The sequence below is a fragment of the Pungitius pungitius genome, chromosome 16 (genome assembly GCF_949316345.1).
Source record: "Pungitius pungitius chromosome 16, fPunPun2.1, whole genome shotgun sequence".
In the NCBI taxonomy this organism is placed as follows: Eukaryota; Metazoa; Chordata; class Actinopteri; order Perciformes; family Gasterosteidae; genus Pungitius; species Pungitius pungitius.
Window position 1 is genome coordinate 3,914,750 of NC_084915.1, and position 22,915 is coordinate 3,937,664.

Consider the following 22,915-nt stretch of genomic DNA (forward strand, 5'->3'; position numbering starts at 1 on the left):
CCATAATTTGTATAGTGACTTATAATGACTTGGTGACTGAACAACGTTAATCATTTTTATCATTGATTTATCCTACAAAATATCAACATTAACTCAATTACAAATTTGAGACTTATTTATTAAAAGGCTAACAAAGTCTAACATCTATTTATATTTCCCTGAACTTGCCTAAGCATACATATAAAAGACGATTTGTAAAATCTTGATATACAATTAGCTTAGCCGTTTTCTGTGCATGTTGCCTGTATACGCAGCGTTTCCCCTTGGTTTAAAACTTCAGTTGGCGGCAGTAGTCGGGCGTACGTTGGCCGGGGGGTGGAGGGGTGGAGTGGAGTGGAGTGTCAGTGGAGTGTCAGTGCACTGGTGCTCTCTATCTGCTGGTGCGAGCGCTACGTGTGCGCATACACTGACATATTTACGGACGTGCAGAACTACCGTTTCTGACATTTTCACCCAATGAAGCTCGAATAGAGTATCATACTGGTTAATATACCAGTATGTAGGAACTCAAAAAATTACATTTAACAAACATTGGGATAATGCATGTTATTTTTTTTCTGAAAAAATGTAATGAATATTAAAGAGAAAAAGCCTTCCCTGGATAAAGAACGACAAATCTTGAAACCGGACCTCACTTTGCAATGACTTCCCCCTCAGGCAGAGTGCTGGATGGATTTATTAGACGTAACCAAACCGTGCTGATTAGCATTCGGAATGCAGCTCTTTCTGTAGCCCTGAATGTAACATTTTCAAAGATTATGGCAAATGTTTTATTAAAGGGTTGCTCGCTCCCAGCTCCATTCCGCTCCACTCTATCAGGCCTTCCCCAGACGTGATTATGCTAATTGCTGTTTGATCAGATGATTAAATTATAATTTGATTATTCCCGGGCACTAAACGCTTTGAATACGTTGATGTGTATTTTGCTGGCAGGCTGTGTTTGCAGAACCCCTCCAGCCCCTCATCATCTGTGTGACACACACAATCCAGGTATAGGACAGGGAGAGATGTATGAAGGGCTACACAGGGATGAAGTTATGAACAAAATGAAACAGCGTTTTTTTTAATGAAAACATGATGATTAATAAAGGCTGACTCTCGTCTGTGTGTAGATTGAGTGTGGGTCTAATGCAGATCGCTGCCATTCCCTCCCCATTGCCTGTCACTGTTACTCTCAATTGGCTGTGTATCCATCAGAGTGATTTATAGTAGCGCTGCATGGACGGTCTCCTGTAGGAGGTCCGATGCTGTATGCCTCCATAGGACTCAATGCCACTCTGGTATTGCAAGGTGTTTCTCCAGATTCAAATAATCTGCGATCCCAGGTTTTTTATTCATGATTTTGTTTTAATTGAAGGTAGATTTATTGGGTTGAAGGGAAAATATTGTAAAAATAGAAAGTTGAACACACTGATCAGAACAGGCATCAGAACAGATTGGCTAACTATTTGTTTGCATCGTAGCAGTAAGGGAGGACTCTCTTTTGCAGTGGGGTTACTGATGTTGATATACACTCGCCTTTGAGACAAATGTCTATGGAAGCAGGGATTGGGGGGATGGTGCGGGTGGGGAGTGGGCAGGGGGGGGGGGGTGATGGGGTGTTTCTGAGGCACAAGAGGATGGCTGTGGGCCAAAAGACAACCGTGTCTAGTCATCTGACCCACAATCCCATTTAACCCCAGGACTTTGATTTGCCCTCCACTGTCACTGTATTGTGCCTCTTTGTTTCTCTCCTGCAAATGGCTTTTCGTTTTTTAACACTTCTAGTTGATGCAAAACAACCCATCAATTACCTTACCACAGCCATTTACAAAAATCTAAAATATCTTCCCACTTTATAGTTTTACATTCTCTTTATCCGTTCTATTAACAATACATCTCAAAGCTTTTATTGCAATAAATAATGAAATGCCTAAAACACTTGAACCATGAAGATTTTCTTTTTTAAGTCCAGTAAACAAATAGTAAAACAAGGGCAGCACCCACACTCTTTGTGTACCAAAAGTCACTTTGCATAGACATCACTTTTTTGGGGCAGTTGGGCTAGATGCAAAATAGAAATGTTGAATGTATTTTCTGTGAAAGATTAAAACATTTTGCATGTATTGTGGAAAAAGTGAATTGTTATCCAATGGGCCATTTTCACATCGAAGTAGCATCTCGCTGCTTCCCCAGTGTGGCTCACTTGTTCATAACCTCAAACCAGGCCCAAGGAACTAAAACGATGTTTGTGAGTTTGTTATGAGAACAGAGGCTTTTGTGATGGTGCAGAAATAAGGTCTACTAGAGGTGGAAGCTTTTTATTTAACAACAAGTCAGACTAAACAAGGGCAAGCAGCTTTAAGATATCAGTGCTTCCTGAACTCCTAAACTCATATTTGGCCGGTTGTTTACTCACCAGCCATGTACTATTTTTAGCTCAGTCATTCATGTCAAATCTTTTGTCACCACTTGCCTTCAGTCATACGTCAAATTGAATTACATTTTTTGAAAAAATAAACAGGAAACAAGATTAGTCATGAAGAGCATAACAGAGTTCTTCATACAAATGCACATCAAACGATAAAAGTACGTTTTAATGGTAAACACGGCAGTTAAATGTAGAATTCATAACATTATGTTTTAGAACCGTCACCCTCATGATGTGAATTTCTATTTCAATTGAATTATTCTTATCGGGAAATGTGTTTGTGGAGGCTATAGGTTCCTGTGTCATGCTATAATATGCTATTCTTTAATATGTAGACAATCCTCAAGCTGTGAGCCTTCCTCCTTTAGCTAATCTCCTCGTTCATCCCTCCCCGCTGAGTTTAATGTCCTCTCTCTCCCTTCACCTGAGATCTGAGTCTCTCTCCCTCTGTCCGTCTATCAGCTCAGTCACAGTTGCACTCAACAGTAAAGCATGCCGAGATGGGAAGAAACTATCCTTGGAATGAAAATAATGCCTTACCTGCACTCTCTAAGAGTGCACGCAGTGGATATGGTGCTACAATATATATTACAGTGACATCCAAGTCAAGAACTGCGCAACTGTGGAAACATAGCAGGACCTCCAGTACTGAACCGACCGGGCAGTTAACTGGGTCCGCAGTTGTTCCTACAGCAGGTGGCACCATCTACCGGCATACGCCCTCCTAGTGGCGGAGCTCTGGAGTAGGAGGTGGTCTCTACGACCTCAGTCGAGTGACCGGACCTTAAAGGGCGGGCCCCTCAAGGGCCACGCCTATAGCTTTCAAAGCTCCGGGCGGGGGTGAACTATGGACCCCGACGCCTGAGACAGCAGGTCCGCCTGATGGGGATCTCCACCGGGGGGCCTGCGAGAAGCGATATTAGGTCCGCAAACCATACCCGGGCCAGCCAGAACGGGGCTACTAACAGTAGGCTGACTGCGTCCTGACGGACCCTATCCAGAACCCCTGGGAGCAGAGCAACTGGGGGGAAAGCGTACAGGCGCATGCTTTTTGGCCATGCCTATCCCAAAGCATCCAAGCCGAGAAGGGCGGGGTGCGTGAGGGAGAACCACCGAGGACAATGAGTGTTCTCTGCAGAGGCAAATAGGTCCACATCGGCGCGGCCAAAGTGACCCCAAAGGAACTCCACCACCTCTGGGTGGAGTCTCCAGTCCCCGGGCCTCGGCCCCTGCCTCGACAGGGTGTCTGCCCACTGGTTCAAGACGCCCGGGATAAAAGCCGCTCTTAACGAGCGGAGCTTCCCCACGGACCACAGGAGGATCTGGCGGGCTAGCTTATTCAGCGGCCGAGAGCGCAGACCTCCCTGATGGTTGATATAAAAAACCCTGTGTTGTCTGTCCGGACAAGCACATGCTGGTCCGTCAGGGCTGGGCGGAAGTGTTTCAGCGCCTAAAACACCGCCATTATTTCCAGTTGGTTTATGTGCCAGGACCGGATATGATGCTGCCACAGCCCCGAGGCTGAGTGACCACTCATGATCGCACCCCAGCCCGTGAGGGAAGCGTCTGTCGTGAGGAATACCCGGCGACAGATCACCCCTAAAACGGGCCCTTGGGCTAGAAACCCAGGGTGCCTCCATATGACCAAGGCCCTCAGGCAGCGCTGAGTGACTTTGATCAGGCGGTGCTGGTTCCCCCTTGGGGAGAATCCCTTGGTCTTGAGCCACCACTGCAACGGTCTCAAGTGTAACAGGCCGCGGGGGATCACATTGGATGCCGCTGCCAGGAGACTTAACAGTCTCTGAAACTGTTTCACAGTGAGTGGCTGGCCTAGCCTAGCCTGCTGAACAGCAGAGAGGATCAAAACTACCCGAGCGGGAGACAGGTGTGCCCGCATCGTGGTCGAATCCCAAATTACGACCAGGAAAGTGTTCCTATGTGCTGGGGACAGCACACTTTTCCTGGTGTTGAGTCTCAGCCCCAGACGGTTGATATGAGCGAGCACAACATCACGGTGTTGGGCCGCCAGGCGCTCGGAGGGCACTAAAATCAACCAGTCGTCCAAGTAGTTCAAAATACGGATGCCCTGGAGACACAATGGCGCCAGAGCTGCATCCACGCATTTTGTGAACGTACGGGGCGAGAGGGCTAGGCGAAAAGGAAGGACCTTGTATTGGTAAGCTTTATCCCCAAAAGCGAACCTCAGGAACTTCTTGTGTCGATGGAGGATGGGAATATGAAAGTAAGCGTCCTGGAGATCCACCGTGACAAAACAGTCCTCGGACCTCGGCTCAACTTCGCAACAGTTCGCGGTTCAAACGGCGGAGATCCAGAATCGGACGCAAACCCCCATCCTTCTTTGGAACGATGAAGTACCGGCTGTAATAGCCTGACTCTCTGTCTGGGGGGAGAACTCGTTCTACGGCTCCCTTCCGCAGCAGGGTCTGCACTTCTTGTTCCACACCAGAGCCTGCTGGGGGTCTACCAGGGCTGGACTGGTAATCGGGCATACCGGGCAAATGCCCGGTGGGCCGACGCACTTGGGGGCCGGTCGATAGGCCGTTAAAAACATTGTATTTAAAAAAAAAATGTTTTGCTTTCGACCGGCCCATAAAGCAGGGACAGCGGCCCATTGGTTCATTTTCCATACTGACAATGGGCTGGCCCAATCATCTCTTAGCAGGCTCCACCCCTCCCTCTCCGTGTGTCAGTCAGATGCATTCAGTGACTCAGAGCTAGAAAGAAATGTGTGGATTAAGATGGAGAAACAAAAACATAAGGGGGGTGCGGAGAAATTGCGGGCCAAAAAAAATCTAGAGGTTGATGCCTCAACATGTTCAAAAATAACCGACATGTTTAGTGCTGTACCTTCAGTTTCCAAAACTACTACAGTACCTGACGACATGTTGCAGAAACAGCAGGTGAACATAGCACATGGAGGAGGAGAGGTGACTAGCCACAGCGATAGCGGTGCTTGCCGCTCGCAGTAGGGTTGCCTACTCTCCCAACCCCAAATCAGGGACACTTTCGCGGGCTGGGGGGGACGTTAGCGGTCGGCGGCCAGGTTTGCACAACCTCACATGCTCCGCTCTGGCCACCCGGCCCCTGCGCGCACACTGCTCTGATGCGCCACAACTTCACAACAACCGGGAGTTTTTCGCGCGTCATTGACTTAGCAGGCTGTGATTGGAAATCGGTACTGGAGCTGTCCCGGCCGGGACAAATCAAAATTGCCCATAATTCGGGATGTCCCGGGTAATAAGGGACGGTTGGCAAACCTAGCTCGCAGGCAGCAGAGGAGAAGGTGCAGCAGGTGTCAGTGTGACAGTGAAGTCCAGGAGGGGCAGAGTGAGCAGGAGAGTGTCATTGACAACGGTAAGCAAGCAGGTAGCTACATGAACAGGGAGGGAGTGTTAATCAGGGCGGGTGCATGAGGATAGTGTGTGTGGCTGGGCTGGGCCACAACCAAGATGATGACGATTTAACAGTTACCTCAATTAATGAATATTATAATAAGGCAACAAACATTATCATTGTCGGTTGTTGCTATTATAAAGTCTGAGTGTCAGGTTGTCATTTATCAAATTGTCACTTAAAAGTGACTGCAATGGCCACTCAGCTAAAGTAAAATAACTCAGCATAAGCTATTTTGCACTGTTTTTGTAGCGAGCCGAGTTGAGAGTTCACTAATTCAATTGCAACTTGGGATATTCTAATGTAACCATTTAAAACTCATAACGTCGACGGCCCTTCTTCTTTAGAAAAAAACTGAAATGATGCCATTTGATTATTTTAATTATTACTCGCCCACAACGAGTTACACGTTAGAAGAGGTGGCTAACGCATGTTTTTTGGGGGTTAAAAACCCACTTTGCATTTTGAAAGCTGTATATTCAACCAACGAGATTTTATAATGTTTCATTTGAATTTCCAATATCATCAATATGCAATATTACGGCAAGTGAATACTCTAAATTGTATATATGTATATATTATCAGGACGTTTTGTGTGAGTAATTTGTTTGTGTAGGTTTTTTATGGGAAGTATCTCAACAATTAGAGGTAAATGTTGTTTGGTGTCATATTAAAGAGGGGTTTGTACTCTTTAAAGGGATAGTTCACCCAAAAATTGTTTCATCATTTACTCACCCCCAAGTTGTTTCAAACCTGTATGAATTTCTTTATTCTGATAAACAAAAATATATATTTTGAAGAATGTCGGTAATCAGACAGTTGATGGACCCCATTGACTTCCATAGTATTTTTTTTCTACTATGGAAGTCAATGGGGTCCATCAACTGTCTTGATTACCGACATTACTGTCCATGGCACTTACAGTAGTTCTCAGCTTTGTATGGGTTTTTAGGAACGGAACAGTAGATATGCAGATCTACAGGGACCGCAAGGATAGTATACTGGTTGGTGGTTGTGTCCGACCGATTGTGGGGGGCCGGTCTGAGCAAAAATGCCAGGGCCCTTTTTTTGTCCCAGTCCAGCCCTGGGGTCTACCACCGTGGGTAGTACGCCCCGAAACCGAGGCGGCCGCCACCTACGGTGTCAGGGCCTATTGGACGAAGTCCTCTCCGCGGCGGCGGTCCTCAGACCAGTCCGGACGCGAGAGAACCTCGTCCGAGCGTGCCGTGCTGCGGCCCGGCCTTGACAGGGGGGTGCGCGCAGCGCGACGCTCTCCTGCTGCACCAGGTGGTGAGAGCTCGTCGACGGCCCGGGGCCGCCTTCGAGCGGCCCTGCGGACATGGCGTCGTCGGGGAACAAAAGAATCGAGCGCCTCCGCCTGCCACCTCTCGGCGCGGAGTTTATCCGCGACAGCCCCAGTGGCACCTCCAAAGAGGGTAGTGGGGGAGAGAGGGGCATCCAGGAGGAAGGACTTGTCCTACTCCTGCAATGCGGAGTGGCTCAGCTACACTACATGCGCTCCAGCGCCCTGGAAGGAACATTAAACTCTTGTTCATACTTTGATATTCATGCGGAATATATATTGAAAGTTGCTTTGTTGGGGAACATCCTGTCATATCAACGGCGTGTCTCTTGGAAAGGCTAATGGAGCATTATGAATGTCTCATATGCTTGTTTTTACCTCTTTTGCTTCTTTCACTTGTGGTGTCTCTGCGTATTAGCTTCAGCGGCAACAGCTCGAGTTTGTTTACTTACTCGCAGGACTTTCCCTCCTCAGCCATCTCTGCCTTTAATCTCTCTCATCCACTCTATCTCTCTCTCACTGGATCTCTCTATATCTTTCTGTCTCAGTTGATTTGCAGTATTAGTCCCTTTCCACCACGGTGATGTACCTGATTAAGGCCTTCAAAAGGCCCCGTACGTGGGAACTCCCTCTCCACATCGTTTGCCACTGATGTAAATGAGCGTTCATATGCATCAACTAACCCACTTCACGGCGACTCTCATCTCGCCCTCCGGAGAGTTGACATCAGAGGAGGGTAACATTGGTTTTACATAGCGGCCGCGTGGTGCTGAGCGTGGCGCTCAACATTATTCATGAGGGTAAAATGGGAGCCGGTGCTCAAAGATCTACGCATCTTGGATGGGTGCTGCACTCCTCTCTACCGAATATTGTGTAAGACCCTAGGGCAGGACAGGAGGGGGAGCCTTGGGTGCTTACTCGCTGTCATCACAAGGCCTCCCCGTCTTCCAACCCCCGTCCGCACTATCCCTCCCTTTCTCTGATTCAGCCCTCCCCCAGCCCCCGCTCTCCACCTTCCCTCGGCGGTCTCTGCAGAGCTCTGCCTTAATTACCTGCATCGGTTGCCATGAGCTGTCAGTGTGGCTCAGTGCTTGTTCGCCCCTGTGGATTTGCCATAATGTCTTGATGCCTTGGCACCCACCGTAGCACTGCAGAGATCTCTGACCTGGTGGAGGCCACACCGTGGCCGAGAGCCAACTGGACTCTAACGTTTAAACCCATCAGTGGGCATTGGGTGGGGCCCGCGGCTAATAGCTAATTCACTGTGAGAAGAGGTAAATGTCAGAATGCTGTCGCAGAGAACAAAGAAGTGAACAAGCACAACATTAAATAATGGGAGAGCACCAATGAGTTTTTGTCATTTTCAATGGAAAAAACAGGAGGCACCCAAACCCATTCATCCAAAGGTTGATTAATGGTGTATGGTAGAAGTAAATACAGGCCGAGCAAAAAGCCCCTGACACATCAACGGGCTAATGCACAGGCTAATGCATAGCCCTTTTTATGTTGTGTGTTAGTGGGACCTGTATTGATCAGACATTTACTGAAATACAACCAATGGAGTTGAGCTTCTGCTGAACACATACTGGGGACAATAAAATGCTTGTTTGTTTATTCTTTTGGAAAAGGGAATTATCTTTGCAGCCAGTGCTTGCTCGCACAATATTCTATTTAATGGTGGTGGGTTAGAGAAGCCACATTATGGCCTGCATTGGCTCCCCACCGTCGGGCCTATCAACTATGTCAGCCCTCTTTGTTCTTGCGCCGCCCCCGTGCACTCTCCTTGACCAAGGTGCGTCTGGTGCCCTTGAACCCTGGAGGATCACCTGCAAATTTACGGTTAGAGACTTAAGCACGCCCAGCCACCAATAGATGCTGACATCTGGGACTGTGCCAAACATTACTTCTCACTACAGGAAGAGAAGGGACCCTCGCAACCCCAACATGACCCCCTACCGCCCACCTTCTACCCCCTGCCCCTGAGCTTTGCTAAGACTAAAAACACAGGAAAAAAGCAAGCAAATCAATTATACATGTGTGGGATTCATAATTGAACAATATCACTTTTTCCTCTTTGAGGTTTTGGCTTATGTGAAGCTGATGTCGATTAAGACGCTCTAGCACAGGCAGGTATATGGTGGCTGCTAGGGAGAGCGTGTGGGTGTGTTTGGGAGCATGATGGGCATGGAAGTGCATTGGTGTTTTCCATATCATTCGCGGACCAAGAGGACGAAGATGGAATGACTTGAGTTCTTTTGCAGGTTGTGCACCTTCGGATTTGAACATAAAGATACAACTTGTTTTTAATAATAAAATAACACTTTTTAAACTATTTAACTAAAAACCCCACATTTATTAAGAGAATACTTTATTTTTAAAGTAGGATATAGAGAAGCACCACTATCAACAGAGACAGAAATTCTTTGAGCTGCGGACCAAAGCTATGCAGACTGCAGACTTAATCTTCCAGCCACGATGACGGCTAACCGAATCTCGACGGGGTCCACATGCATTTTTTATCTGCCGGTTCAAGACTTGTTTTGATCTCACCCAGGATTATCAATAGATCTTCAAAAAGTGTGGCCTCTTCAGTCTGCAAAAACAATGCATTTCATATTTTCGAGATGCGCATCTGTATGTGTTACATCTTACTATTCTATGACAGCCGTTAATGAGATTATTATTGTTTTAATGGTGCAGTACACAAACACACTTGATGACAGCCAACAGCCACCCACGTACTGTCTCCTTTGCTTACAAGCAAGCGGTAAATCCGGCCAGTTTGTCTTGGGCTATTCATTTTCAACTGAATGTTCATATAGCAGTCATTTCTGCTTAATTAGAAAATTCTCAGCAAAGAGTGAAAGAAAGTGTGAACAGTCGATGTATACCATTAAAGTGATTTGGACATGCTATTGGATAAATGGTCCGATTTGTTTTTCTAGGTTTGAATACGAGATCTGGAGCATTTCTACTGCGTTCTCAACCACATGACTTTTGAGCCGGCTGCTCGCAGCTAACCGTGCTAACAGCGGCAACAGTGCAAACAACAGTGCAAATGCTGACAGTCCCAGGAGTTTAGGAGCCAGCTATGCTGTGCGGAGCGGCATGTGAGCGAACAAGAGAGCACTCAAAGCACAGACATTATTCCATTATACCTGAAAGCAAAAAACAAATAGTTGTTTGCTGCAACATTAACTCCCTGAATAATACATCTGGCACCTTTTAAACCCAATCCCTTTGCCCTTTAACCTGAACAAAGAGTTGTAGGAGGTGTTATTGCATACAATTGGTCTTGGGCAGCACTGGACTCCACTGAAGGTCTGGCGGCTGATGAATATGGATCAGCAGCAGAGTACAGCGGGATTCCCCCTCTGGCTTGCTTCCCTTCGCTGTCTTTGTTTTGCATCTGTATCTCAGTTTGAAGGTATAGCAAGCCTGAGTGTGAGAGAGACGGAACCAGAAGAGCGTGAAGGAGACATGAAGGTGACTAAACTACGAAGGCAGACGAAGGGAAGAAGGGGAAAGAGGAAGCGGAATAAGCATAAAAGTAGAGTAAGAAAATGCAGAGGAAAGGGTAAAAGACGGCTCCGTTGTGTCCCGCAGCCTTCTTCCAATCTCTTTTAATAGCAGTCCCCTCGTCGCCGTCGGAGTGCTTTCCAGCTTTCCCGCCTTCCCACTCAAACCCCACCCTTGGCGCTTTGCTGAAAAATAAATGCACTCCCACTGTATCCATCGGAACCGTTGAGATCTGGACAGGGTTTTGTGTCCATCAGGCTTTCTAATCTGAAGGAGTCAGCCACCCAGAAAAGGATGGTGGTGGAGGTGGAGATGGAATTGGGAGGAGGGGCCTTGGGGGGGGGTCTCAAATTTTTATGAGCTCGTGCAAAGCAGATCAAGACAAAAGCAGTTGGAAGGCAGCCTCTCTTCTCCTTCAGTTACCTTTCAAGACTGCGTGCTGGTTTTTTGTTTTGTTTCAAAGTGTCTGCTTCTGCAGCCACCATTGCACTGCCTGGTTCAAATAAAAATCATGCCTTATTATTTGATCCTTTGAGGCACAAATGGTAGCTTTGCATCCCTATGCTATTGCTTTGCTATTCATATTGCTTAATTTTCACTGTGTGTATGTTTTGTGTGACTGAAACAAACAGTGTTTGTGAAACAAAACAGTTATTGAGATGAACAATGGAGGTTCTGAAAAAAACACATAGCATCACAGTAATGTGAGATGCTAATACACAGGTCAGTGTATCCCCTAGGTATACATTTTAGAAGACAGACGGACGGGGGGGAGGGGAGGTGCACGCAAGTATCTGTGTGTGCCTATCCGAATGGAGAGAGGGGGGCGACCCCCTGATACAAAGCCACCCCCCTCCCTCCCTACAGGACTGACACATGTCATGGCTCCTCTGCCCTATCTCACCTCCTCTTGGATACAGAACTACGGTCTTATCGCCGTGAACAACTACAACTGCCTGCCTCTCAACACCTCGGGCCGGACCCTCAGAGTCCTGCACGTGTGAAGTGAGCGCAGTTCGAAACGCGCAGAAACATGTGTCCTCGCCAGTGTTTGTTTGTCTTAACAGGTTGAACGACCAGTGGGCGGAAGTGGCTGGTGATTTGAGCGCGCTCATTAGGAATTTATGAAGCGCTAAAATGTTGGGTCTCCAGGGAGGGGGGATTGGCAGCTGCCGCACAGGCAGGAAGGCAGGCGACAGGAAAGGGAGCAGGCCCACAGCACAGAGAGCTGAAGCCGTAGAGATACAGTGGAGATCCCTGAAATATTTACAGGCGTTAAGTGAGTGTTCACAGAACGCCACTGTCAAGCTTTGAAGGGCCATACTTAGCCTATTTTTATATTATACATATTATCAAGTTATCATTGTCTGTTAGCTGTAGAGTCATCATTTTACGTGAGGTGGAACTAATTTGAATTTTTATTCATCCACGAGACATACTTTCATATTTTTTATACAGTCTACAGCCATTATCGTTGAATGGCTTAATAAATGGAGGATTCAGTTAGATGTCATCTTTTTAAGCACTTTATAGCTACAATAGCTTAAGCAATGCTGCAGGAGACACAACTCTACTTTTGTATCGCTGTGCTCGTCCTGAAAAGGCATCTTGGGAAAAACCAGGCAAATGAATAGTACGGAATTACCATTTAGGGAAAGAAATGCCACAAATACATCAAAGATGAGCAAAGTTTCAAAAAAACATACACTGATTTGACCAGATGTATGTATAAACAGATATACTGTAGTTATGAGGGCAAGTCAATATCCGCAAGCACAATTATCTGCATGGTCAAACCACTCCAACAGATGTGAACGCACACAGTTTTTTTTTAAACTCTCACATCACTCGGCGCAGAATATTGCTGCTCACGTGAGCTAATGTGCTGGAACCTGGAAGCCTGCTTTGAGCACAGGGGGCGTACTCTTTTCTATCACTGTTACTCTTCCCTACAACTTTTCACGTGCTCGCTCAAAAATTATTTGAGTGTTTTTTTTATTGTGTTTCACGTGTGTTCTTTCCAGAAATGCAGATAACTGTCTGCTTCCACCTTCCACCTGTTGTATCAGACATTTTTCATTGTAAATATACTCTAATAGAACGCTAATAACTCAATCAAAAAAATTCTATTGAGCTGTCCATCAGAAAATAAGCAGCAATGTCTTGTTTTTGCAGTGAGGAGGAATGCAGTTACTATGTTTTCATAAAATGTAAAGACATTCAAGAACATTAACTTCTTTTGCAGTGAGAATCTTCCAAACCTCTGATTTTTAGAAATGCTTCTTGCATTGTTTACACTGCATGGTTCTGCACTACTCAAACACAACAGAGAAAACACACGAGAGGGGGTGGATGTATTGAACAATTCCTCCACTTTTCCTTGGGATCCAGCCAGTGTACCTACCCTGGCTCCGTGCCAACAGTGTGGGTTGTCCATTACAGCAAAGAGTTGCATTGTCAGGTTTTATCCAGCACAGTAACTTACTACTAGGGAAGTGCCTCCCATTGCATTGACCTGCTTCATTAGATAAAACATTAGCTGCACACTGTCTTGGTGAACATGACAAATTGACCGAATATCAGCTTTAAGGACCTGTTTTTTCTTCTTTCTTTCCTCTTTTTTTGCAGATATCTAAAATGTAGTTATCGAAACTGATTCTTAGTAAGTGTTTGACACCACGGCAAAATGTGATTGTTACAGTGATAGATGACTTACATCCATGATGGAACCTTTTCAGAGGCAATGGATGCTGCATGACAGCTTTTAATTTGGATGAAAGCAGAGATGCAAATGAGTTTATCAAGAGAAAATGTATGGTCATTTGGTCGTGCAAAAAAGGGCAAACAGAAAAGAAGCAAAAAGACTCCTTAAAAATACCAAAATATCTTGTGAACATTGCTTGCATTATGTGTCAGAAGCCACTTCTTGTACACATGTGAACCAAGTGTTACCAAGAAATGCCTCTGTTGTTGTAAAGGGACCCGATGCCACTGATAACAAGACCTGGATTTCCAAGAACTCTGTTGGGTTGTGTGTTTTCCCAGAGGGAAGAGGATTGTGGATGATACATCTACATTTGAATCAACATTTACTTCCAAAATTAAAGTGGATAGTTCATTAACGATCACGTCTTCAGTGGTTGTGTACTTTCTTTTGTGTATCTGCATCACTTAACAACCCACACTGAAACAAGCCGACCACGGCAGTATTTTGGGAGGGCTGATAGTATCAGCGAGCAAGTCAGATGTGGTTCCCGGTCCCATGTCACATGCAGGCTCTTATGCATATAAACCCAACCCTCATCTTTGCAAAGGTGCGCCATATTTTTCTTGCAAGCGTATCAGCGCTAAATAGTGTTTTTAGGAGTCTTAAAGAGACAGAAACAGAGCTTTCACACAGAGTGGGATGACAGGTATATGCACACGGACATTATGAGAGGAATAAAGTTTTTTTTACATATGTTCTGTTTGAAACCAGAAATGTATCATATGTATCTTTTATTTGATTGAAAAAAAATTTGGCTTTTTTTTTGCAACATTTAAATAATGACTGAAACCATTAGAGTTGATCAATGGCCACGGTTGTTATTATAAATCAGTTTGATAATTGATTAATCATCTGTGGTGTTCTGTGGTTTTCACACATGCCTATATTTTGGTGCCAGGGTGTAACTACAGACAGGCATGCTGTGAAAGCAGGCTCTGTTATTTCACATCCATCGCTGCGCTCCCAGAGCTTCGCTGCAATGTCTCTTCATAGACCACAAGAAATGCACTCCTGCAGTCTCGCTCCACTGCAGTGAGCACAAACACAATGGTCAACCAGGGAGAAACACACCCAGCCTAAATACAAACATGCAGGTCCTCACATTCTGTTCGATTATTTGATAGTTCAAAGGTATGTTATGGGGTGTAACAATAGTGGCTACCGTTTTTAAAAGTAAACGTATCTAACACTTCTGTTTTCAATCTCTTTTCTCTCTCTGCAGTTTTCTGTGAAGATCTACGTTCCAGCTTATATTTTGTCGATGCATCTGTGCAAGAGGTAGTGTTTGCCAGCACCACAGGGACATCGGTGCCCTGTCCCGCCTCAGGCGTGCCCCCTATCTCACTGCGCTGGTACCTGGCCACCAGCGAGGAGATCTATGATGTGCCAGGGATCCGCCATGTACACTCCAATGGCACCCTTCAGATCTTCCACATCCCCCCTTCCAGCTTTAGCAAACTCATCCACGACAACAGCTACTATTGCACAGCAGAGAACCTCTCAGGGAGAATCAGGAGCCAAGATGTCCACATTAAGGCCGGTCAGTTTCTACTACTGCTTTGTCGTAGTGCAAGCAATTGTAGTTGTATAATGAGGAGTAGCTTGTCTTAATGTAGCTAATTCTCATGTCATGTGCAACACCTCTCTGTCCACTCTTCCGCAGTCCTACGAGAGCCCTACACAGTCCGGGTGGAGGACCAGAAGGCCATGAGAGGAAATGTGGCGGTATTCAAGTGCATTATCCCTGCCTCAGTGGAGGCCTACATCACTGTTGTGTCCTGGGAGAAAGACACAATGTCAATCAATGCGGAAAGTGAGTTGTGGCATCCCTCTTTACTAGAGTAAATAATAATATCTGAAAGTTACAATTGAAGAATGCATGGCAGTTTGAACTTGGCATCAGGGTTTAGTCACTGGGCGAGGATCTTTTAGTTGTGTTGACAGCAGAGATCTCGCTCTACAAAGGTTCTGACGTGAGCCCACACAGGGGCCCCGCTTGTAGCAGCCAGCCAGGGCCCTTGTGCGTTGTTGTGCGTCTGCGACTGTCTGACCCAGTGACGGCGAGGTCACGCTCCTTTTCCTCTGCGCGTCCTTGTACGAGAGCGCAGGCTGCCAGCCGTGTCACTTAGTCTCAGCGTATTGACCCATTTCTCCGGTTGATAGGAAGCACTGCAGCACTCGGATCATTCAAATCACTTAAATGGAACGCTTGTCTGCGTGATTGTTTCCCAGCCCTGGGGGGCAAATTCACTTTATGTGGGGCATTTAGCAAACTCGATAGACGAGGGCTAATGCCATTTTGCTTTTGGATAGAGGGCAAATGCTGGCCAACAATGGCTTTTTTTCTTTATTTGTTTTTCTGTTTTTTCACATTTGTCCGAGGCTAAACTGGCCATGTAGAAATCTATAGCAATCTCTTAATAGTCCATAAATGGATTTGCCGCAAGCGTGTTTTCCGATACAGCCATTTACAGGGATGCAATGTAAAATGTAGCTCTTCTCCTTTTGAATATGTTAGTGTGTTTAGATGTTTCGAAATAATCACTGAATGTTTAAATAGTTGTACAGTGTGGCTAAAGGGGTTGAATATTTTTGGAAGGCTTCATCTTTCGGTGAAAAAAACCCCTAAAATCTGTCAACAAAGTGTTTATATAGAGCCGTGAAAATCATCACATCTGTAGCCATCAGCCATGTAAACGCTGTCAGAAAAATCACCCAGCCACCAATCCACTGCTCTTCTCCATGTTAAATAATGGATGACGGAAGCCTATGAATCCATGAGCAAATGGTCCTTATTCACGTCTCAGCGCACGCATCCTACTGACGCACCGTCCATTTCCCTCATCCTTTTCTACTCACACTTTAGGTGCAGTATGTGCGTGTGTGTCAGTATGTGAATCTCTAGGCCCACTACTGCGACTGGCGGCTCGATGCAAGATGGCTTGACCCATTCATCTCCGTGACCGAGCTTCGATATTTTAATTTTTAATGAAGAAAAACAATATCAACACTTGGCCCTCAAACAACAAAGAAAAGTGAAATATAGCTTTTCTGTCTTGTCTATGAATAATTTAAGTGTCTTTTCAGCTGGGAAGGTGTAGCGCGGTCGTCAGACAGGCCCTTTGTAAGTCTCACTGGACGAGAGCCTTTTGAGTTACTGCAGGGTAGACTAACAAAGCACCACTTAAAGAACCCTGGTGTCCATTAGAATAGAATTGGAAATTATGATGAAAAATGCATTCAGTCAAGTAACAGTGCGGTATAGCTGTTTGATGCAGTGTTATTATAGTGGTCCAGAGTATTAACAGAATCAAGTAGTAAGTGTTCAGTTCAGCCACCTTACTTCAGTTTTCATTAAGACGCTTATTGACAAATGTAGTTATTTCATTGAACTGGAAAACTTAGAACTATACTCAGGAGTTTGTTACTAAACTTGATCAGTAGTCGGGTAGTAGTTGGGCAAACAAGTAACCAAACCGAAAAGGAAACAGCGCTGCATACCGTGAGTGCAAAATTAATATTAAAAAACACAACGACCCATTGTTCCGAAGCGAGGGTAGCGTCACGAGCATTCCATACTTTCTTGGGTCAGTAACTTACTCATACTAGTTGTACTGGTTGGAGTCAGCCAGGGTTGCTTTTGCTAAATGTGTCTTTTAGTAAGCAAGGATCGCTAATCACCATTGCCAGTTTGCCGTTATCTGCCCCGGTCAACCCAGCATGCGTGGTGACCCGACGTGATTTCTTTCCCAATTTCTCGCGATCTACTCTCACTGCCTTGACCAGACCATCCCACCTCCTCATGTAGTATCAAGGGAAGTTGGGGGAATGCATCAATTCCAAAGCTGTCAATTGTCCTCAACTTTAGTTATTGTTTAGAGGGGAGCCAATAAGGACGGAGTCTGATTGTGATGGGTTTACTCTGATTCATGGACACAATGGAGAGAAATCATTGGAGGAGAATGCTCATGGCCTATTGTCAGGAGGGATGAAGATAGCAAAGAGCAGAGTATATTTTATTTGAAGAATTGGATTCCGGCAGCTGCTGCACACGATTGTTTCCCAGATGTGTGATCCAAACATTTTAAATAACTTAATCGTTTTCAAAAGTCAGATTTGATTGAAGAAAGACTGGTTTATTTGTACAAAGAGGATTATGATTACAGAGTCCAAGTACCGTTACCACCATCATTGCATGACATGACAGCCATACTTTATGATTATTTTGCTGGGGAAGCGGTTTGGGTCCAACCCAAACAGAACCATTCCCTCAGTAGCCTGTTTGTTTTCGTTCTTTCAACCTACAAGTGTTTAAGAAGGCCACCATTATCAGGGAGAAAATACACTCTCCTTGAAACCTAATTGGGAATGCTGCTCAGCTGAATTAAAGGAAAAAAACAATGTGCAGGAATGACTTCGAGAGGAGAGGTAATGTGTACATCTTGATCACATTGATCGAAAAATGCGTGGTCACATTTTGACTTTAGTTTATCAATCAAATAAAACATCAGGGTCGTTACCCACGTGCAGCCTACGCTGCAGTCACTGAGGAGGCCTTGTAGTAATTTGCTTTGGCCTGATGCTTGCTGCTCTGCATTCAGCACCAGCAGGGCTTAGCGGGGGGCGACCCCCCCCCCCCCACCTAGAACTACTGCAGAGACTCAGAGAGACATAGGCATACAAACACACCCACTCTAGGGCTTCTTTTCATTCAGCGCACAAGCTTAGCACAAGGGCCGTCGGCCATCACACAGATTCTCTTTGCTCTGCTCAGTCCTCCCTCATCTCTCAGCCGTCTTTTTTCTCTTACATTCTTATAGTGCCTATTTCTAGAACACGAGATGAACACCCCTGATTACTTGTTACCCACTAGTATGTTGCCACACAAGGAGTCTGGCCATTTGCTGAGCCATCTTGTGCAGTTCACAGTTGCTTTCCTGTGTGTTGACATTTGGAGGTGTGTTTGGAGTTATTTCTGCAGCCATCCTAGATTCCCCGCAGCCTTTACCCGGAGGGAGAAGAGCCAGTCACACCATGTAGGTTTAATTGGCTGTGCATAATTTAAGTAAATATCAAGAGTTACCATCAAAAGGCTGCCGGTTGTTATCATCTTTCCACAGTGCCCACTGTTTCTCATCCATTCCTTCACCTGCATCTTATAGGCAGCTATAAGATGTTCTGGTACGCAGGGTCATACAGTCGATGGCCGTTGACTAAGCTGATCTGTGTAACCTGCCAGTATGGTTAAGAAGCCAACCACTGGTTCCGCAAAGTGCATCCAATGCAGAACTTAAACTTGCTAGTCTCTACTGACCATCAGTGGACAACTCCTCTGGTCGCAAAAATAACTTCAAACTAAAGTTTATGGCCTCAATCTCTAGTTCCAAGTGTTCTTCAATACAGCATGATGCTCATTTAGTAAATAACGGTTCTTTATAACCCTGACCTGTTTATTCAGCGTTCAGTTGTACTTTGCTCCACCATATTGTGTCTATACCGGTTGCAGAAGGAAAAAAAAAATAGTCTAGGCTAAAAATACATCAACTCTGAAATGACTGAAATGAAGTGTATTTTAAAGGGTTAGTTAGACAACTATATATATGTATGTATTAGGGCTGCAACAATGAATTGATGAAATCGATTATTAAAAGTGTTGGCAACAAATTTCATTATCGATTTGTTGTGTTGCGCGATTATCAGTCCCCTGAATGAGTTGTGGAGATGCGCACATAGCAAAAATAAAAAAATGAAAGAGCCGAGCCGACATATAGGAAAGAGCATTCAAATTGAATAAACTAAAAAAGGTGTGTCAATGCCAAAATATGCGAAGTTAACGTAACGGCCCAAGAACACCACGTTGTCCCGTTTTAACGTGAGGAACATAAGGAGCCTGCAGCAGAATCCAGCTGATCAAGCTAACGTTAGCTCGCTAATAACAGCAGTAAAGCCATTAGCAAGACTAAAGACACGTTTTTATTTACTCTCCTCTTTTGGACATTGCACATTATTCAATCTGTTGTCTTATATATATATATTTCATGTCCATTTTTTTTACTTTGTTTTACTTTTTTGTATACTGTAGTTGATGTTATGCCAGTAAAGGGAGACACATGGTGATCCATTAAAGCAGCGCGGCTAACTAAGAAGCCTCTAACGCATTGATTTACAGATGACATTTTAAATTCATCTCATAACATATACATTTACTTAAGTTGCACTACAATGATGGTAATAATTTAATGAATACGTTTTAAGTGAACATGGGTGTGTGTTTCGGAGTGTGTCTGAGTGTGAGAGTTTGTGAGTGTGTGCGTCTGTGAGTGTAGTATAGAGACATAGAAGAAGTATAGAAGAAGTTCTGACGTTAAAACAAATCCTATTCAATTTTCTGATTTGTATTTTTCTTTATTGTTTAAAAATTATTATTATGTTTAAAAAGCGACCTGTACTTTCTGACATACTTTTGCAATGTGAATTTGTAGTTCTGTTTTAGAATAAAGGGTTGGAAATTAAAACTTTTTAACGCTGGTTTTGTAATTCATTCGATTCATCAATTAGAAAAAAATCAACTGATTAATCAAGTATCAAAATAATCGTTAGTTGCAGCCCTAATATATATATATATATATATATATATATATATATAGATACTGAAATTTGTTGCCAACACTTTTAATAATCGATTTTTATCGATTTAATATATATATATTGTATATTGTATATTTATATATATATATATTGTATATTTACATACAGTATATAAAATACAGCATGCTGTAATGAATGTCTTTAGTTTTTTTAAGCTTTCTTGCTGTCAGTTTTTCCCCTTTCTTTGCTTGCTACATAGGAAGAGCAGCTTTTGGCGCTGCACAACCTTGAGCTGGGGGCTGGGCTGGGCGGGTAAAGGTTTTACTGGTCCATCTGTAGTGGAGATGTAGCGGGAGAGGGAGCGGCGGTAATGAGGGGAGAAAAGAGAGGGGCTTACTCACTCTTCCTCTGTGTCTCTCTCTCTCCCTCCTTCGCTCTGTCGACAGGGAGGGTTGAGACTCTGACGTGTGACAGGCTGGATGTTGAGCCTTTTTTCGTCTCTCGCCATTCTGTCCGCCCATGATTGGCTGGAGTATTGTTATTCACAGAGAGAAATGGGTCAGGTGGCCTATGGAGAGCGGAGAGTGTTTGTGTGGACAAGCGGCAAAAATACACACAAGCATACCTCCACATGCATCCCACACAGAGCTAGGATTATGCTCTACAGCAAAAATACATTTACATGGTTGTGTGTTACATGGTAAGCGTCTCTCACATTGAATTCAGTGTGTCCTCTCACAAGCTGCGAGCAGGTTCTCTCCTCGCACCCAGTGCAGGGGTTTTGTGTGATAAATAAAGGGTTGCACTGAAGGAAGAAAATCAATACCTATGTGCATGAATCTGGCTGCAGTTGCCACAAAGCATCATGGGAACATGACGGTTAGATAAATTTGGGCTGGGCAGGCTGCTGGCAGCGTGATCTTATGAAAAGAAAAACTACTGTCCTCTTAAAAAACTATGTGGTACTTAAAATGCTTCATATGCAACAACCAGAATACATATTTGTAAAAATTACTTCTATAAATATTCATGTTATCATTTTGTAGAAACAACCACAATTGTCACCCACTTTGAACAGTAAAAAATGACTTCATAAGGCTTGAATAAAATAAATAGTTCATTTGCTTTAATGCCTCCCTGCACAAATGTGCAGCAATCATGATTGTTTCAGACTTCACGTTGCAGTGAAGCAATGTTTTAAATGCTGCATTACAATATTACAGGTAGAACACATGACTGGATGATTTTGGAGTTCTGGTAACAGGCGTATATATGAAGTCCCCAAGTATTCTGCAGCTTATGGCGCTCTCACAGTCTCTCTCTCTCTCTCAGACTGACAGAGATATTAGTTCATTTGGCTGATGCCCTTTCCGTCTCTGTACCGCACTGGTGCTGCAATAATCACACTTCCACCTCTGTACTGTTTACTCACCAATAAACACAATTTGTTCTTTATTAAACTCTTGGGGCTGGGAAACAATTAGGGTGCGAGCTGCAGTTTGATTGTGTGTGTGTGTGTGTGTGTGCATGCATGCGTATATTAGAGCGGAGGCCGAGAGGAGGAGGGCCGGGGGAGAGATACTAAGCACTGCTTAATCTTTGATAAACAGTGAGGTCTCCTTTGTGCCGCTGCAGTTTGGCACGTCTTTTCTGGGCCGCTCGGCGCTGCGCTGAGGCTGCGGCTCCCGGCTACTTCCTCCGAAGGCTTCCAGACCTGGACGTAAGCCAGGTCATGCGTGGCTCCCTGCCAGTATACAGATTAGCTATAAGCGCAACACGAGCTAGTTGCAATTAATTGGCACTTAGACGTGCCGTGGACGCTATGGATTCGAGGGCTGGATGGTATCAGTGGATCTAAACATGACATGGATGATGCATTCAGGCATATATGTGTTTGGAATATAAGGCGACATAATGCAAGTTGCTGTTTTCGTGCGTATATATGCTGATCAGAGACAGTCAAGCATCGCTGTTATTATGGGATATTTTTAACCAATCCCCTCTCTCTGCCGGAAGATTTTCCTCCGATGGCCAAATATGACACATTAGAACAGGCTCACTGGTGAACAACTCGATGAGCTTCTGTTCGTGTTGCTGCCCGCTCAGTGATTCAAAAAACAAACAAACACCACACACCTCTCAGTCTCATCCATGTTTCACCCTGCTGTCCTTTGACGTAACAGGAAAAAAACGTTTTTTTCGAGGAAGACCTTTGACTGGCAACAACAGACTGCTTCAAATCTCAGCAGGATTGTAGGAACCTGCAGAGAGGCCAGTATGCATAGAAGCCTGTGTTGTCGAGAGACAGGGATGGTGTGTTGGTGTGTAGGAGGTGGAAAATAGGGGTGGGTGGGGGGGTCTGTGAATGGTTGCTCTTATCGCGTGCATGCAGCTGCTGCAGTGTCTTTGAGAGACAGAGGAGCTGTCCATGCATGCCACTCACTCTGCCTATTCACAGGCTCCCTCCCTCTCTGTGTTCCCCTCTATCTCGCTCGCTCCTTCCCTTTTCTGTACCCTTCTGTGCCGCATTTGAGGCCGAGTAAAGACAGAGACAAATGTCACGACGTGAGCTTTAATGCAGACTCATGAAATACGAGCCCTCCATTTTTTTCACATCCTCATAACAAGGGATGAACAAGAAATGAAATGTAGGATGACATTGCCGCACCGCCACGACTGACGTGCGATTGATTGTGTGAGAGCAACACCGGTCCGGCGCCTCCCTTTGTTAACGTGTGTTTTTATCATTTCAATAAATCCCAGTATCATCTTAGTTGCAGGTATGATGACAATTTTATCAAATCAGAATTGAGATGCAAGCTACAAAAAAGCTAAACCTGACAGAGGTATAGAATGCGGTTCAATCCTTAGTCGCCCTACAAGATAATAGCGGGCGAGATTCCTCCCACTCCTA

General features: G+C 44.9%; 1 protein-coding gene across 2 annotated transcripts in view; it reads left to right on the plus strand.

The window, feature by feature from the left end:
* The window catches only part of LOC119215232 (cell adhesion molecule DSCAM-like), a 91,519-nt gene that overhangs the window by 8,587 nt on the left and 60,017 nt on the right, over window positions 1-22,915 (plus strand). For both annotated transcript variants that reach the window (XM_037467211.2, XM_037467212.2), the window contains exons 2-3: window positions 14,636-14,953; window positions 15,077-15,226. In XM_037467211.2, the coding sequence (XP_037323108.2) occupies window positions 14,636-14,953; window positions 15,077-15,226 (468 nt within the window). The remainder of the gene's footprint in view (window positions 1-14,635; window positions 14,954-15,076; window positions 15,227-22,915) is intronic.